Here is an 18502-nt window from a genome sequence, read left to right on the forward strand (position 1 = left end):
CTGTACAGGGCGCCATCAGAGACTGTGATTGGGAACCTTTTGAAAATGTCAGTGACACATGATTATGAATATTAAACAGTCACTGGCGGCCTGTGATTACTTGACAGGAGGAAGGAGTTTGACAGATGGAGGAATGAGGAATTTCATCACCCGGCAGAAATTATGCGGCCACAGAAGCCAAATTAGCGGGATAAAAAACCAAAACCTGACGCCGCCCGTCCCAGATTCGTATTCGTTACATATGGAGTGGATCGCTGGAGGCGTTTAATGACATCCGCACCACCTAAAACAGAAAACTCTCCTTAAACAGGTTTTGTCTGAACTGCGAACATGAAAGAGGAGTTTGTGTTCAATGCTGCAGCCAGCCACCGGGGGGGGGGTGCAGCACAATCACGTGTCAGGAGCTCTATATTTATTCTGTCAATTGTTTAGACTGCTGCTTTACTTCTTTCCATTAAGGGTTTAAATGCATCAGGTGACGCACACGTCTGTTTCCTCGGAGCGTAGAAACACAAAATATCAGAGTACTCGAGAGCCTAGTAGGCTCTTCTAAAAAGGAGGCAGTAATTAGTTTAATTCAGCCAGACGACCTTCTGAAATAAAAATGAGTATGAAGGTCCTGATGGAGGACTTCAGCTGATTAGTTATGCTGTTTTTTTTAAGAGGTTCGCTGACTGAAGGTCTGAGGTCTCCCGTGAGACCATCGGCCTCCAGGAAACAATCAGCCCACTTTACTATCCTGTTTAGTTTAACTTGGATGTCCTTAACAAGCCTACACACACACACACACACACACACACACACACACACACACACACACACACACACACACACACACCAGGTTCAAGGAAACAACACACTGAAATGTAAAATTATTATTGCTTAAGCCATCCTAAATGACGATGCTAACCCAAGAGAAATGAACCGGAGAACGACTGAAAACACAACATCGTCTACAAAGAAACGCATAAAAAAGCCGCATAAGGACGTCGTGTGGACAATCAAACTGGTTAAGTCCATTTTCAGTATCGGGGCAGCTGTATTGACATCTGTCAGCTCATCTGCAGCTCGTAAGTGTACAGTAAATCGCTACAATCGTGATCGATATATAAAAGTTAGCCTTTTTTTCCAAATATATATGTAAATTTACATGACGCGGAATGTAAACAGCAAACATTGTAACAGAATTCTTATTTTAAAGTTGGACTTTATGTACAGGGACAATGCTACTCTCTAACACCTTCACCACGAAGCAGACAGCGTTATCGATGTGGAAAGATGCTCCTAGATCTTCTAAGCCAACGTCAAACAGTTACACCTAAATTATTCCCCTCCAGTCCAGATTGGACTCACCACGAGTAAAGTTTTCCCTTTTTAAGTATTATCATCTTGTATACAATACATAACATATAGGTAGCTAATAGCGTCTCTTTAAATAATTACAAAATGTCTTATTATGTAATGGGTTTTAAAGTTGGACTAGATTTACAATAAACGTATCGATACTGAAAAAAGAAAAAAAAAGATTCTTGAGAATAAATATATTTCATCCTTGGAGGATAAACTGAACTGGGTGACATGCAGTTGTCCTCTCGTCTCCGATGGCGGTCCTGAAAACACCTGTCCTCTGTACGTGAAGCTGGACAAGAAAAGAAAAGAAAAGAAAACGTAAACGCGGTGTCCGTTTTTGTGCCTACATACTGAGCGTGCTCCGTCAGCAGCACGGGTTTGGTGTTCGACTTTGGCTGTAGCTTTGTACTGGGTACGGCGGCGCCGCGGCGGACGGAAGGGCCGGAAAGGTCTGTGCTTGGTGTGGACACAGGCGGCTGCTATCTCTTCGCCGTCGCCAGCGCTAGGTGGCTCTAGCAGGCGAAGTCCTCGAACACGCCGTGGTGCCCGGCATGGTGGCGGTGGGGGTGGGGGTGGGGGTGCGGATGAGCGTGGTGGTGGTTGGGGAGGATTGTGTTGGCGTAGGCACCCTCCGGATGGCTCGGTCCCAGATCGTTGGGGTCCTTAAGAGGGCACAGAAGGTGGGGGTCAAAGATGCATTCAGGTCTAGCGCCATCATCCAGTTGGGGGAATTATTATTATTATTACTACTTACTGGTTGTTCCTTCTTTATGTAATAGACTAGAATGAAGTTATGCATCTAATTGTGTCTGTGATGCATTTAAATGAGTTGGAGCCTGATCTAAACACAGTTGTTTTTGTATGTAGTATAGTAATGTACTAAATGTAGTATAAATCAGGAAAATGGAAAATGTGGTATTATTATATTTCAAAAGTCTTGTTAGTTAAAATTGATTTTCTGTGACCCCCTTATTGGCTTTTCTTTTTGAGGGTTTCTTTACAAACCTGAACGAACACTGGTCCCATTGCCATGACCATAAAAACTCTGATTACTGGGAGATAACTGTAGCAACCAGATCAGATTTTTTCACATGCACTTCAGAAACGTGATTATCCATAAATCCTGGTCTACATATTTTAGTTCATTAATCTCTATTTAATTAAACTCTTTCAGAGTTTGTACATATAAAGCAACATCAACTTTCTTTAACCAGATTATACGTGCACGGACGCAGCAGCAGACTGGGCAGAAATCCCGGGGAGTTAATCAGATTTCCTCAGATTACTGCCAATATCTGATAAATCATATCACGCCTGCTGTTTATGGGATCACCTAAATAACCCTTTATTTACAGATAAGCCTGCAGGAACAACACACATACGAATAATCACATTAAATAAAATTAAGAAAAGATTCAAGAGGTGGAAAAATGGAATGAGTATCTTCCTAAAGTGGCGCCAGAGCTGCGGCGGGAGCAGCTGCTGCGTACCTTTGATTTCATCTCCTCCAGACCTACTGTGGCGACGGTGCTGGGCTGCGGTCTGCTCCTCCTCTCCTCTTTCTGCGGCCTCAGTAGACGCTGCAGCCGGTGCTTCATCATCTGGTCTCCCCGCAGAACGGATCGACGAAGGGGGGGGGGGGGGGGGGCACACCAAGAAAAGATTGAGGGGGACGAGAAACAGGGAGGCAGCAGAAGAGTGAGGGGTTCATTCCCCGTGATGTCTAAACCCCCCAAGGTTCTACTTTATTCATACATGTTCTGCAGTGTAGCACGTTCTGAGCGGATATTAGTTTTCTCCAGCCTGGAAAAAACTCCTTACACGTGTAATAAACATTTACAGGGCCCGTCTGCAGATTTCTGGATGATTGTGTCTGAGGAGAACACTGATATGCACTCACACGAGCTGTATTTACCATTTTTGCAAGATAAACTCTGTCAGCGCTCTGTAATATAAACAGCAAAGGTGTGTGTGTGTGGGGGGGGGGGGGGGGGGGGGGGGGGGGGGTAATTTGGATTTTTTTTAAAATTTCAAATCCAGCTAATTGCTGCGAAATTCGAGCTGATGGGACACTGAGTGTGAGCTGATGTACCTCATAGATATAATCCAGGATTTCCAAAACGGTCAGGATGCTGGCCCCGATGAACAGGCCCATCTGTCCCCCGATGTCACCTGAGAAGAGGCAAAGCAGCTCCTGTTAGCGGGCGTCGTGGCTCAGATATGTGCGTCTGCTGGAAACCTTTCAGCGAGGAGGAGGTGTGATTTAAATTAAAGCAGAAAGGAGAGGAAGCGCTGACATAAATCATACCTAATAAACCCGCAACGTCGTAGGCTTTCTTCTGCTCGATTGTCTCATAGTTCAAAGCTTCAAAGAAGATGTCTAATACCAGGAAGTTTTCTCTGCGAACACAAGTCAAGGGGGACTGTCAGACAAAGCCAAATATACTCGCGCTGTTTTTATAATTCACTCAGACTCAGACATCATTTGGGCGTCTTTTACTCCCCCCATAAATTGCCATGATTGGAATGTCAGGCCTGCAGCTCTTTACACAGATCTAACAAGTGATTGTGGGATAATGAGGTGTTTCAGGGTGTACCCGAGATGGGAAGAACAGGCGGTGACAGCGCGCTCTGTCACTGCCATGCCTCTGATCTCTCTGGATTTAGAAAGTCTGCTAATATTAAGCCTTGCACGGTATCATGAGCTCTTTGGTTTTGGCATCCTCACACCTGTCAGCAGGTCTGTCTGCTCGACACAACATTGGTGTGCTCAACTGTGACGGTGTGCAGTAAAAATAGGCATATTTGTTTATTACACACCAGAGACACACTATCACAACATGGCTGCCATTCTTTTATGCCTGCTTTGACCTCTTTCAGACACTCTGGTGCCGTTTTAGACTTTTAAGTTTCAAGTTATGCCTATAAATGTGGTTTAAATAAATAAAAAAAATCCACTTTTTGGAGTAAAACACAGCAGGTAACATTGTATCAAAATGTATATATGAAGGCTCACTGCTTTGGTGATGATGAAACTGCTCATTGCGAGTGTACACCCACAAGGGGGCGCTATGGAAAAGGTCTTGGAAGTGCAGGTTTACTTAAAGAAGCTGTACATCTGAGATATCTGACCGTCAAGCTGGGGGACGCCGAGAGAGGATAAATCATCCAGTTAATTTATATTGGTCAGACTTTAAAAACAAAATGGTGCCAAAAGATTTTTAAATATTAAAAAAGAAAAATCAGCGGGGCAGAACATCAATCAAAGTGAGAATCTAAATTTAAGGACTTCCTGAATCGTGATGCCCAACAAACTTAACCGTCCACCTAATGAAGAACATAAAGTGATGCCTCTATTTTTTTTTCTTCAAATGATTGATTTCAGTTTGTATTTATGGTCTGCAGACTGTAGGTCAGAGTTTATGGCCTTGTTGACCGCGTGCTGCATCGCCGCTCCTACAGTTTAGTCTCGCTGAAGCCCCGTCACACCTGATGTAGTCCTCCGACTTGTCGTACTTCCTGGAGAGATAGCGAGCCGAACCCTTGCTGGGGATTTTCACCATGGAAAGCTCTTTGCCGTAACGGGTGAGATTACAGGGCGTCTCACACGGACAGGTATCGGCACTGTTCTTCTGATACTGCGCTGCAAAGAGAGGAAAAAGGAAAAATAACTTTAGAACTGATAAATGCAGTGCTGTCTCTGCTTATTGCTGCTCCATATTCACAATATCCCAGAAGCAGAAACAGAAGCAAAGCAAAGCGTCGAACAAGCTGTCAAATTGGTGCAAAACAGCACATTCTGGATAATTTCTTTGCAATAGCTGCTCCTCTCGGGCTGCGATGCTGCCACTGTGGGGCGCCGTGGCTCAGCGCTCACAGCCAGAAGTTCTGTGGTTCAGTCCCAGCTCTGTGGGTTTTCCCCAGGTACTCTAGTTTCCTCCCACAATCCAGAAACACACATTAGGTTGAGACTGTAAATTACCCCTGGCTGGAACAGCTGGGATTCTCTCCAACACCCCCCACAATATTCTTAGCTTCAGCTTTGTAATAACATATGTTTGGTTGCAACCATAGCAACCGTTGGCGAACCTGTCCTGTTCACCAAAACCTTGATCCATTTTTTACATTTCATTTGGCCAGTTATAGATGTAATAAACAGACATTTCTGTTTGTTCTCATTGCTGTTTCTTCGCGTCCTGCTACAGAACGTTTCCACCAAAAAAACCCAAACATATTTCTCCAAATGGTGGTGTGTTTACAGTCCCTGTTTACTGTTGATTTAGAGAATTATAGCTGAAGTACACTAATAAACAATCCCAGACCCGTGCACCTGCAGGTGTGAATTGGTGATACATTTAAAATACATATTTCCAATCAAATAGCAGAACACAGCTGAGTAAATAGCTTTCCCTAATCTTTTTCTTCTTAATCACTCCAAAAAAAGAAAATCGAATTGAGGTGGCGCTTTAAAAGCACGCATTTATAATGGGCTCCTTTCTTTCTGCACCAAGAGTTATTTGTATGCAGGGAGACGGTGGCGTATATTCTCTGTCTGATATGAGAACAAAACATCTTTGTTATCCAAATATATGAAGCACATTTTAATTTATTACCATTCATAAAAGACAAATTCATTCCAGCATTTGATTCGGGAATATGATTCAAATGAATACGTCTCATTTCTATGAGATATATTTCAAGATTTCATTCAGCCATATTCTGAATGGAGTTTAAATCCATCAAAGAGAGGCATAATTAAATTTCTTACTTGGCGGAAGAATGATAATTGTGGTTATGCGTCTGCCAAGAGCAGAGAAAGATCTTTTTTTAGCATCTACCTTTAAAACCAGGCGACTTTTGTTCAGTGAGGGGAGATACGCACGAGTCGCGTGTAATATTAAAGGTTCAACACTGCAGACGAGGCAGCCGTCACACGCTGACGGGACGAAATCAAACCCCGAAAAGTCATTTCCACATATCAAATCTAGCTCCAGGTATTTGTCCTTATCATATTTACTGATTGCGTTTCCATTTCCCTGTAGGTAAACCTTCTGTAACGAGAAAAGAAATGGAGGAGGATTGTTTCTCACCCAGCGCTTTGTCAACACAGTTGATTTTACTGGGGGGGCAGATATCTGCGGTTCCTGGGGAAGGGAAACAGAAAATGAGTCAGATCAATCAGGAGCAAAATGATTGGTGACCTGTGTCTGCTGCAAACAACACTCGGCTGCTTATTATTCAGCTCCAAATGAAGGCAGGCGTGCGGAGGATGGCTTCCATCCACGGCGCCGGGGCCATCTTGGACGTCTCCTGATTGCGGGGAGAAATGGAACGAGCTGTCTTCAGCCGCGAGGCACATTTACCAAGTCTTTAAGAAACAATCAACGAGGCAAGCGAACATATTACCCGTGCGGGCCAGGTATTCATCAGCGGGAACATTAATTGGCAGAGGTGGGCCCGTCTCTTTTCTGGGTTTCATTTCCGTCCGGCTCCCCATCAGAGCCCGACGGAAAAAAGCGAGGCTGCCTTTTAAAAGACAACAAAAACGCATGCATCTGGTTTGGGAGGTGCTGGGAGGGGAAGGAAATGGGAACCGTTCCCTTCGTGAACCATGATGAAGTGAAACGTGCTGGTCGCGCTCTGTCGCTCATTTAGTTCTGTGTCTGTTTCCCGCCTGGCTGATGTTTTCAGGCTGTTGGAGAGCTTTTGTTAAATTGTTGTCCTTTTCATACTCTGCTCACTCCTCCCAGTCGATAAAGCCAGTAAAAGTGTTGCCTTCATGCTTTGGCTCATGGTGTGGGGACTTTGTGAACTTGTTGCCAGAAGGTTCTGGGTTTGACTCCCTCATTCTAAGTGCAGTTAGGGGTGTTAAATTGGGATTTCTCCAGCTGCTTCCTCCCTGTCCACAAACACGTGTCCTCAGTTGGACTGGTGATGTGTCCCATTGCACTGGGAGACTTCAGCACCCCCCCCCCCAGATTTAGGAGACAGTTAGCAGAGAATGGATAAACGGACAGAATACGATGGTCATTTGCTCCTCATCTGAGGGGAAAATAACCTTTAACAACCTTCACCTTCAAAGGTGAATGAGGAAAGATTTTACTTTTAGATGCGGCAGCGCCGCTTCTCTGCCTTCTGCCCACTCACCTAAAAGCATTTTAGGGGTGTGTGGTCATCCAAATATAGAAACGGACCAAACAATGAAATATTCATCCTGTCCTGAGTAATCCAAGAAAACACAACCTTGCTGTTGCACTGGCAGTTCAGGAGATCGAATAAAAGGTGTAAAACGCAATAACAATGCTGAAAACAAGCCAAAAGCCACAAAAACGTAAAATGCCATTAAACAGTTTAGAATCTGTTCAACATTCAGGCATAAATGTGGTGGGAACAACCGCCTGTTGCCCTAAAAGCACATAAAAACACTTAATGAGCCATAAAATACACAAACGCTAAAGAATACCAAAAGGACAAACAAACACCAAAGCAAGCGTCTGTAGACAAACGGATGATGTCACACACACTAATGCAGGTTTGTGTAAGTGGGAACGACCACAGACGTTTGTGCTGGTTTCTCATGAACAGCCTCCAGTGACCCACCGGAGCAGCAAAACACCAAACCTGCCGATGACGACAAAACCTCTGGTGTTTCCAGGACAACAGCAGAATTTCTGTCATGGCCCAATTTCTCCATTTTTTTTTTTTTTTTTTTTTTTAAACATATCTGGTCGGATTAACCCAAAAACCCATAATGAGCGGCCGTTCCCCGAACATGTGTGCCATTCAAAGGTTTAATGCTCTATATTCCTCCTCATTCATCTGAAAAATGGTTGCAATAAAACCTGAACCCCGAGAGAGCCGCGGCCGCTATACGAACGGGGCGGATGGTGGTTCTCTTAATGGGTTTTGACCCGATAACCTGCAACAAGTGGAAGTGTCTGCAGAAAATGTCAACAGCCTCACCTCAGTATCGCAGCTGATATCAGCAGAATAAGTCATGCAGACGCCGTCGCCCGGCGGAGCACATGAGCTAATTAGAAACGTGTCGTCCCCATAGAGGGTTTAGATCAAATGATTAGCTGGGATTTCTGTACAGGTCAACGCTCCACTCCAGCCTGGAGAGCTACCGGCTCTGTATTCAGGAGATCCCTCAAAAATCCATACTGCATAAGACAAACAGGGATTAAACTGGTTTCTGGCTCTAATCAAATGTCTTCCAGTGTTTAATCACATCGATTGATTTCCTCATATTTTCAGAGATGCTAAATGAGGCTGTAAATGTCAGCCACACCATGGAAACATGTTAATGAGGACGCTCGCTGAATACGCCGCTGGTGTCTGACGTCGCCCTGTTTCATAATCCCAGTTTGCATCGATCATCTGTATCACAGACGCCGCGTCGTTGCATTTTTTCACCAATTGAGCACAGTGATAAAAACTGCATTCAGTAAGTCTGTGACATAAATGACTCTAATTAAATTCAATTAGAGGCTTTATTTATAAAGCATACCATCTTCAAAACAATTCAGTGACCAAGTGATCAATTACCTAATCAATGAGCACTAAATTAATCTCAGATATACCAGACAAGGACGATTCATTAAGCCTTCTTGAAGATGAGCCTAAAAGAACAAATATAAAAATTATATTTGCACTTTAAAATCAATGTAATATGTAATTCTGCACCTGAAAAACAGGTTCTGGTGATAATAAACACGATCAGAGTTTGATATGAACTAGAATGTCTGATTATTGTTAGAAGAAAACCCTGAGAAAAACATGATTTTTTTCTTTAATAACATCCAGAGAATCTTTGCTATAACAAGTTCAGGTACCTTTTTATTTGAAAAAAGGACAGATTACCCTCTTACATTCTCTCTCTTCCGTTGAGTCATTGTCAGTTTTATCATTCTAGCAAACAAAAACTCGATTCAGGCCAAAGCGGAGCGAATCCCAAAACGGAAATATGTGCAAACACGTAGAGATTAAAGAGAAAAGCCCTTTAATCTGAGGACTGGCTGGCCCGAGAGGCACCATCTCTGCTGGAGATTTCCATGGAACAAATGTCAATAATCAAGGTCAAACATGTGGCGGCCTAAAATAAAATCAACTGGGTCAGATAATTGGGCCGGTGGGCTGCTTGCATGGAGCCAAACCCACTGAAAGCAATGAAAAACTATCTCCGTTGGAGTGTGTGAGCTACTCTCAGCCTCTGTAACATCTGCTGCGCTGTGCACGGGTGCGTGATCTCACCGGGCATGTGCACCATCCGACAGTTGCACATTCGCAGGACCTCGTTGGTCTCGCAGAGCAGCCGGCAGGCGCTGATGCTGTATGTGTCGTATCCGGGGAACTTCTCTTTGCTGCTGGCGCGGCAGTTCCCCCAGGGCTGGGGCAGGTAGGTCAGCTAAGCACACAGAGATTTATTAGACCTCCGTCCAGACCAGCACGGCTGGACGGCTGCAGGCGGCGTAGACGTTCCAGGAGCTGTGATGAAGAGGACCTACCCTCTGCTCCTGACATGAAACAAAGGTCTGAAAACCCGGAGAGACGCCGAAGCCCAGCTGGTGGATGTAAGGGGGCTCGTCCTGACTGTGGATCTGAACTCGGATGCCGGCCTCCAGGGACGTTTCATCTCCACGGTGAAGCACAAAGGAGGGAGACACAACCAGGGAATTTCAGATGCACGCTTCCTCTCACAGCTCGGACGTGGCGCTAACACTAAACCAGATTTCGGTCGTGCGTGGAAAATAAACCGCGACGGATTATTGACATTTGACAGCTACGGCATCAGCACAAATCTGCGGCGGTTTATTTTTCCTCGGGAATTTCCCATTACAAATCAAATATTTCACGTCACTGTGCAATCAGAAAATGCATTATTTGCCGTACATGACCCGGAGAACTCGGTGCAGGTTGTATTTATTCTTACATAAACCCCAGCAGAGGTACTGCCTGCTGTAGCATGAGATGGGATTACAGCGTACAAGCAGTTTGGAAGCTTACTTGTCTCTCTCCAGATGGGCAGATACTCATCCTGCTGGATATCCAACATGATCTCCAGCCCGTTTCCCATTCCGCCCTGCTTGGTTTTCCTGGATGTGGTCTTGTTGCCATTAAAAGTGTAGCATTTCCCGTATCTAGTGTAAACCTGGAAGAGAAAAGATTCCTATCGTGAACATCACCACAAACATGACGGTCCACGCGCCAGTTGTGACAGGCCGCCAGTGCACTGAAATGAAGGCAGAGATACAGCAAATAAATAAATAAGCAGTGTGTGTGCTGAGTCCCTCGTGGACTCTGATAAGCTTTATTTGAATACAGTCCCAACACTCGCTGCGTGATGCCGGCACAATGCTGCTCAGGGATGCCAACGTCCCACTGAAATATCAACTGGAAATGCAATAAAAGGTTCCTCCTCCTCCCCGCAAACGATAACAGAAGACAGTAAATGAGAGGCTGCTTTGAATGAGCTATCACCTCGCCATCTCTGTGGACGACCCTCGCCGTTTGTTCTCCCCACCTAAAGTGCTCCTCATGTGAGGTTACAGAGACAATGACTAATCCATAAAGGTCAAAACTAGACAAGGTTTGGCCCCATTGCTGAGCCCTTAAAGCCAGTAAAAAGAACCGATTGAAATAATAATCAGCAATAATCCAGAACGGTCTGCATCAATGTTTTTAATTTATTTTGGTAAACAAGGATGATAAAGCCGCTGTTACATCCATGAGAGCTTGGGTCACGGAAGCATGATCCCGCCCTGCGGGGGCTTTAATTCCTCTGCTCTACGGATAATTTTCATTCACATCCAGCAGCAAAGCGATTGGAATCTCAAACATCTTCCAATTTGACTGATCTTAATAGGTAGAACTTTCAGAGCAAAGGAGCCAATTATATTCAGTCATTTTCGTGTGCAATGAGTAGATCGGCCGATATGGTTCTCCACCGCTCCACAGGTCCTCCTTCTTCCCGCAGACGTGGAGCGGCTGAGAATTCAGTCTGCGACAACAAAGACCAGGTTAAAGTTAGAAAGAGCCACTCAGGAGGTTAATCTGCAGCTATCCTGTTGGTGGTTAGCTGAAGCCCTCAGCATTTGTGCAGTCTGAACTTCCTCCCAAGCAAACCGTGTAATTAGAACATCAAGTGACCCACGCGGGCCTGAAGAGCACTGTGCACTGTGACCCAACGGAGTGACCTCTGCAGGAGGTCAACGCCGGGGACAGCTCAGATTTCTGCTCCGAATGACTCACAGTCATGAGGCATCTTATCAAAGAGACAGAAAAAGTCACCCGCCTGCTCCTCATCTCAAAGCTCAAACCTAAGTGGACGAAGACGCTAAACAGAGGAAATCATACGGCGAGTGAGGTCGAGCGGCAAGTCACCAGAGAGATGACGGTGCAGCAGGTATGTCATTAAAGAGACGCTTGTAGCGTCTTCTAAGCCTTTCACATCCGTCTCCTGACTTTGATATTGCCTAATGAGAGCTCTGATGTCTAAATAAGGTGTAGTACTCCAGCAACAGAAGCTCATTTACAGACTGCGGAGCAGATTCATGGGTGAGACGACTGGACAGCAAATCAGAGGCACAGCGGTGGCGTTCAGCCGAATAATTCACGGCCTGTGGGCAATTTTGAGAAGTCCGCAGCCGTGATTAGAGCCGGGAAGGATAACCATTAAAAAGAAAAGCCATGCTGCCTTGAAAACACAAGTGTTTTTACCAAAAAGAAAGGCTTTTGTTCCACTCGCTCGCCATCGGACTCAGAGAAACAGTGCCAGAGACTGTGGGACCAAGATGACAACATAAGCTCTGAAGTCCCAATTTAACACACACACACACACACACACACACATATATATATTTAGAAATGTAACATCAATCCAGTCAGTTAGAACAGGAAATGAGAGGTGGTGAAAGAGCGTCAGGGACCGACGGAGCAGGAACTTGTGACTGACGTGCTGTTAGGGTGAAAGAGTTTAATCTGGCTCCGCTTGGTTGAGAGGAAGCTAGTGGAGGAGCTAAGCTGCACTCATTGCCGAGCCCCCACCGGCAGTCCCTTTGATTGCTCCACTTAAGGCTCATCAAGCCGACTTTATCTGATGAGCAGGCTTCCGATGCAGAGGAAGGCTTCATGTCGGAGATGCTCAGAAGAACCCGGTCGCTTCATTTCTGCTCTGAAAGTTTAGGGAGCCCTCACATTTGCTGTCCCCAGAGAGTGAAGTTTTCTCATCATCTCCCCTTGGAAATGGTTGTTGGCAGAGTTTCCACAGGTTGATTTATCCGCCACAGAACCCCCCACTCCTCTTTTTTTCCTGCATCTGCAGCTTGATTGATGGAGCGTTTTTCTCTTATTACATGTTGAACCAAATTTAGAAAGGGTAACTGAGTTGAGTGGGGCAGCTCCCAAGAGGCAACGCAGCGCCGCTGTTGACAATTTAAAAGAAATAAGCAGCAGCACAACAACACAATCTAAAAGAGAAGACATTTGTTCTCTGTAAAAATTTAGTTAATTACGCGTGCTAATTCCAGCAGCAATTAATATCGCTCGGTTAGTTTGTACAGTCAGAGGTCAAAAACGACCCCCCTCCCCCGAATCCGCATATTGATTAAAAGGGAATGATGAGTTTAACAACAGCAGTTTGGTGTTTAACAGTGAAAATAGCGGAGCCTCAGAAGCAGCACGGTGATGGTTGAGCTACAGAACCGACCTTGAGTGCTTCTCATCTCTGTGCTCATCTCCAGCAGCGTCAACTGGAAAAAAACAAGAAATAAATGACTGAAAGAAAAACTGTCATAGCTTTATTTATTAATCTATATTTATTTTAAACAGGTGCCCCTGTTGTGATGGAGGTGCTTTGTTGTTTTCCTGATTGGGATGTAAACCAACTCTAATGCTATCGCTAAACTAAAAGGAAAAGTAATAACTTCAGCAGTAATAACTGTAATAATGAGGTGTGTTAATAACAACAACAATAACAGTAATAACTGGAAAAGTAATAACTGTAAAGTAATAACTTCCAATAAATAAATCGGCGTGCTTCAGAAATGCCACAGCCGCATGGTAGCGTTTGTAGCCATGTTTGAAAAATCCTGCACTTCCTGTAAACTGTAACTCCTGAAAACGTCTGTCGAAAAAATTCTGGAGATATTAATCAATCAAGGGTGTAAAATAAATCTCTCTTTAATCACATGACGGTAAACAGCATTTCAGAGAGTAAATATTGATTATTCTCTGCGCGAGGAACCCGATGCAGCTGGAATTAATCAGGTGTGTCTGCTGCTGCTGTGTTCTCCTGTGATGAAGAACAGGAACAGTGGTTCTCTGCATTCTGGAGGGGATTTTCCTCCACACTAAAGCTCCCTATGACACACCTGAACTTTAAGAACAGCTTCAAACTACACAGGATCCAGCACTGGCATCCTTGACGGATGCCTCCATGTGATGCAGTTACAGCTGATGCACAGACCGTGTGAACGCACGTGTGACCCAGCGAGTGCCTGACTTTGTGCTTTAAGTGGTCAGGATGATCAGAAAAGTTCCCATTCTGGAGATGCAGCCATTTGCCTTTTTTAAATGCCAATTCATTATGTCTTCCCAACCTTCGTCTCTTCCAAAGTACCTTGTTTCACTCTCTCCCTCCATGCAAAATGCATTAAGAGGCCACCCTGCACCATGTAATTTGGAAGCCCTGGTGAGGTAAACCTTTAAACACCCTCTTTATGACTCTGAGCTGACAGTCTCATGGCACTTTTTGTTTTAAATAAGGCATCACAGTAGGATGTGTAGAGGACATCCATTTCCACAATGGCTGCGCGGCCAGAATGAGGACAGCGGACATGAATCCATTTACAGTAGGAGGCAGAAAGCGCCAGATCACTGATGGGCAGTTAACACCATTAAGGCTGACTCATTCCAGTTTGAGGTTGAGCTGGAAAGTTCTTTGGTTTAATGTTTTCATTTAGAGAAGGAAGGGGACCCGACTCCTGAAGGGACGAGACAAGAACATTTACACAGCATGTGTCAATGTGTCCTCAGGTCCAGATGAATGCTTTATTGTCTTTTAATTAATTTAGCTTTTACAGACAGACAGACAGACAGACAGACAGACAGACAGACAGATAGATAGATAGATAGATATAAAAATGGAATGAGTGATGTTTCTACATAAACCCTTTGCATGTGAAAAATGTTCCTCATTTTCATCGGTCTAGATTTATTCCAATGCACAACCTTTATAGTCAGGCAGTTTGTAATTGAATGCTCAAATGTCCATGCTAAACACCCAAATAAATAGATAAATCAGCAACACCATGGCGACGCATAAATCCTAAATAATGCTTTAGTGTCATCATTTTTCTTCAACCTGCACAGGAGGACAAAGAGGACAGACGGCAACGGTGGAACCTGGCCGGCTGATTGGAAAGGAGCTCGCGTTGTAAACGCAACGTAGCAACAGTTAGCAACGATAGCAACAACAGTTTTAAAGCTTTACAACTTTAAAGAGTACATTTCTAAGTGCAAGGTGAACTTCAGAGACCACGCTGCCCTATTTCCTCCTTTGGTGTCTCAGTGCGTTCGCTCTCAGCGCTGTTACATTTACCAATATTTACAACAATATCCTCTTCATATTTCCCCTCAGGGTTAAGTGAAGTATGGACAGAAAGAAGAGCCACTGCTGCCTGCATAACCTGCTGGCTAATATTTGCACAGTCGAGAAGCATGCTTCATGCTGCATTCCTGGTTTAAAGTTTCTTCCGGGCGATTATGATCCCCCAGGTTTTAATTTTTTGGCATTTCAAGAATTTTAATTCTCTTTCACTGGTCTGTGTGGGAGTTCTGACTCATCTTTTCTCCTTTGCAGCCCTTTTTCTGGGTTCCTCCAATGGAGCATCAAATAATTGGTGCAATAAAGTCAGAACAGGGCACTCAGCAAACCTCTTCCCTTTCGAATGTTAGCATTCCCACCCTCACCCACCTCCCCCTGGATGCTGCTATTCCCAGCATATCCGAGCATACTCAGCTAATGGAGCAGTGAGAGACGCTCTTGAAAACAGGTCTGAAAATGGACAGGCTTTCCAGCCCAACACAGCAACTCACAAATAGAATAGCCCGCTACATTCGGCACTCTCGGGGAGGTGAAAGCGTCTTTCCAGCACAGACTACATGGAAATCATGGCCGCGGGGCGGTGAAGCTGCTGTTTTATAAATGGGATTAGAAATGCTGGCATAATGGGGATAATTCATTTGGATGACCGCGGTGAGCTCTTATCTGTAATTGTGATGAATCATTTCCTGCAGCAGCTGTTCCCAGCTTGCGTCCAACCACACTGGTTAGTACTCCCTGACCTTACTGGTCACACTGTGTTGTGAGAATTAATTGTGTTCTACATGGAACAATATTCATTTTCCGTGCTGATATTAATCAAGCAAATGTTAATGTTTTTTTTTTTCTCCTCGCATCACCTTTGTCTCAGAACAGTCCCCCACAACAGCAATTCTGGTTAAAAAAAACTAAATCTCGGAGGCGTTGTGTTTCTCAAGCCTCACCCTATCGTTGGTGAAGGTTTAAGGAAATTAAACTTTAATTTAATTTTAAGTTTGAGGAATTTATTCCAACCACAAGAGGAATCAAAATAATAATTCATGTTTCAAACGTGTCCTCTAATTCTCTCCATATCTCTGTGCTGTGGGCACTTCCTGCTTTACGGCCAAGCTCCCAGTGCTCCTCTCGCAGCCGCCGCAGCTCCACGGCCAAACTTTTATTTAGTATTCATCATAGACTGAGACACCTGTATGGTTGTTTTTCTCTTTCCGGGCGCTCGGGGGAAATGATATCAGCTAGATTGGAGCCTCCTGTATGGGCTTGATGAAACTCCCGGAAAAGCGGGATGTGCTACATCCTGACATGAATCATCAACGTAAATTATGGGATCTCTGCAGGGACCGCAGAGAAATACAGATGCAAATAAATAAACCTGCTGGTTCTTGTCAGTTTGTGACGACGTGTTTAAATATCGACTTGCACAACTGGATTGTGAAGCATTGCACAGAATGCATCAGGGGCACAAGACAATAAATACGTACGTATTGTTATTCTCTTCATGTAGTTCAGCGTTAAGAGGATGTCCTGAGACTCCTAATGGCATGCAACACTGTCTTTATTCACAAGATGGTGCAATATGTGCACTTATATGTTGACTGACCTCCTAACGTGATATTTACAACCGTTGAATTCAGATTTCTTATGTCACCTGATTCAGAAAGATTAGCGTCTCTCTTTTAGAAGACAGCATTTTTGAGGTAAAAGAAGATCTGAACGATCTCAGACTAAGCTGAACTAAGCATCTTGGAGCCCAAGCTTGCCAGAGAGAAGGGAATTGAAGCCCCCACCAAACACACCAGCTTTAATTTGGACTTTAACAACCCCTCTCCGATGAAGATGATAGAAAAGAAGTGCAGAAAAGGAAAATGAATTGAAAAGCTCAGGCCTTAGATCTGTCCTTGAGTGACTGTAATCAAAGTCACATGAAGAAAATTAAGAAAACAGGAGGGAATCGAGCAGATTTCGGCTGGAGTGTGTCTGCCCGGAGCAGATACATTTAATGATTAATTCCACTTATTTTAATTCAGGTTATGACATTTCTCGCATTATGCTATCCCCGTCTCGTACGTATTGTACTGTGCAGGGAGAAAAAAAAAAAACCAACTCCACCAACCCATTTAATCACCCACTTAAAAACATGCACGCTCACACATGCACACAGACACGGAGAGCAGCATCACATTTCAGAAATCCACCCTTTGTGAACAAAGCACTGTTATTACTCTATGGTATAATTATTGGAATATTTAGCATATTTTAGCATAATCCCATTTTTTTCCTGCTGGATCTCATGAGGTTGTTCACATGCGTCTTCCAACTCTCCCTGAGCCCGCGGAGGCTTATCTATCACCAACGTTGCAACTCCTACTGTTTGCCGATGGAGGCCCCCCTCCCAAAAAAAATAGAGATGATTCGCTCACTTAATTCTGGCTCAAAATGAGTGAGAGTGGAAGACCTCGGTAATCCCCGCCGGCACATCAAAGAGTGGCGAGATATCTGGCCCACCATTAGCCGAGTGGCTGCGTGCCACCTGCCCAGATGTTTGGCATGTGGGCTCCAGTGCTGTCAAATGGGAAGATATGATTTCCAAAAAGCCTCCATGAAGCAGCCGAAGCTCCTGAACTTCAAGGACAAAAATAAATATTTCCTATTTTTCCATAATGCTCATATATATATTTATAAAAAAGATTTTTATATACCCTCTCTCACTGGCGTTACTCCTGGAGAACAAGCAGGCCAAGATCCTGTGGGACTTCCAGATCCAGACTGACAAGATGGTGGTGGCCAACCAGCCTGACATAGTGGTGGTGGATAAACACCAGAAGACAGGGGTGGTGATAGATGTAGCAATCCCAAGTGATAGCAACATCAGGAAGAAGGAACACGAGAAGCTGGAGAAGTACCAAGGACTGAAGGAGGAGATGGAGAGAATGTGGGGCATGAAGGCAACAGTGGTCCCAGTAGTGATTGGGACACTAGGGGCAGTAACACCCAAGCTGAGTAGATGGCTCCAACAGATACCAGGAACCACATCAGAGATCTCTGTCCAGAAGAGCGCAGTCCTAGGAACAACTAAGAACCTGCGCAGAACCCTCAGACTCCCAGGCCTCTGGTAGAGGACCCGAGTCTGAAGGAAGGAGGCACCGCCCAGGAGGGCGAGGAAAATAACTTCTTTTTTTTCACGTGTGCATTTTACAAAGCACTGAATAAAAGTTCATTTTCACATTTTGCAGTGAAAGTTATTGCATTTGCTTTGGAATCCTTTAGAAGTTATTGACAAGGTGGAAAGATAAAAATCTGAACTTTGGAAGGAGCATTAAACCATCCTGCAGCAGCCGCCACAAAGCTGTGCACACGGTGGCGTTGCTGCCGGCCCGGGTCGGGACAATCTCCCACCTGCTGTTTGGGCTCTGACTGTCAGCTAAATAACCTGCTTGTCATCGGGTCTCAGAACATTTGAAGGCTTCCTGCAGCCGCAGCCCCGACCGAGCACCTTTGCGCGTGTGATCCACTTGATGTTTGCTCACCCTTAAATTGTTTGTTGTTATT

At 44.6% G+C, this 18502-nt stretch overlaps 1 protein-coding gene across 1 annotated transcript in view; it reads right to left on the reverse strand.

Annotated features, from left to right (window-relative positions):
• Window positions 1-831: 831 nt before the first annotated feature.
• The window catches only part of asic4a (acid-sensing (proton-gated) ion channel family member 4a), a 58066-nt gene continuing 40395 nt past the window's right edge, over window positions 832-18502 (reverse strand). The window contains exons 2-10 of the mRNA XM_003962078.3: window positions 10357-10501; window positions 9858-9985; window positions 9604-9757; window positions 6441-6494; window positions 4840-4993; window positions 3659-3750; window positions 3443-3522; window positions 2841-2951; window positions 832-2012 (exon numbers count right to left, since the gene is read on the reverse strand). Coding sequence (XP_003962127.2) covers window positions 1863-2012; window positions 2841-2951; window positions 3443-3522; window positions 3659-3750; window positions 4840-4993; window positions 6441-6494; window positions 9604-9757; window positions 9858-9985; window positions 10357-10501 — 1068 coding nt within the window. The 3' untranslated portion in view covers window positions 832-1862. The remainder of the gene's footprint in view (window positions 2013-2840; window positions 2952-3442; window positions 3523-3658; window positions 3751-4839; window positions 4994-6440; window positions 6495-9603; window positions 9758-9857; window positions 9986-10356; window positions 10502-18502) is intronic.

This window comes from Takifugu rubripes, chromosome 1 (assembly GCF_901000725.2).
Source record: "Takifugu rubripes chromosome 1, fTakRub1.2, whole genome shotgun sequence".
Classification (NCBI taxonomy): domain Eukaryota; kingdom Metazoa; phylum Chordata; class Actinopteri; order Tetraodontiformes; family Tetraodontidae; genus Takifugu; species Takifugu rubripes.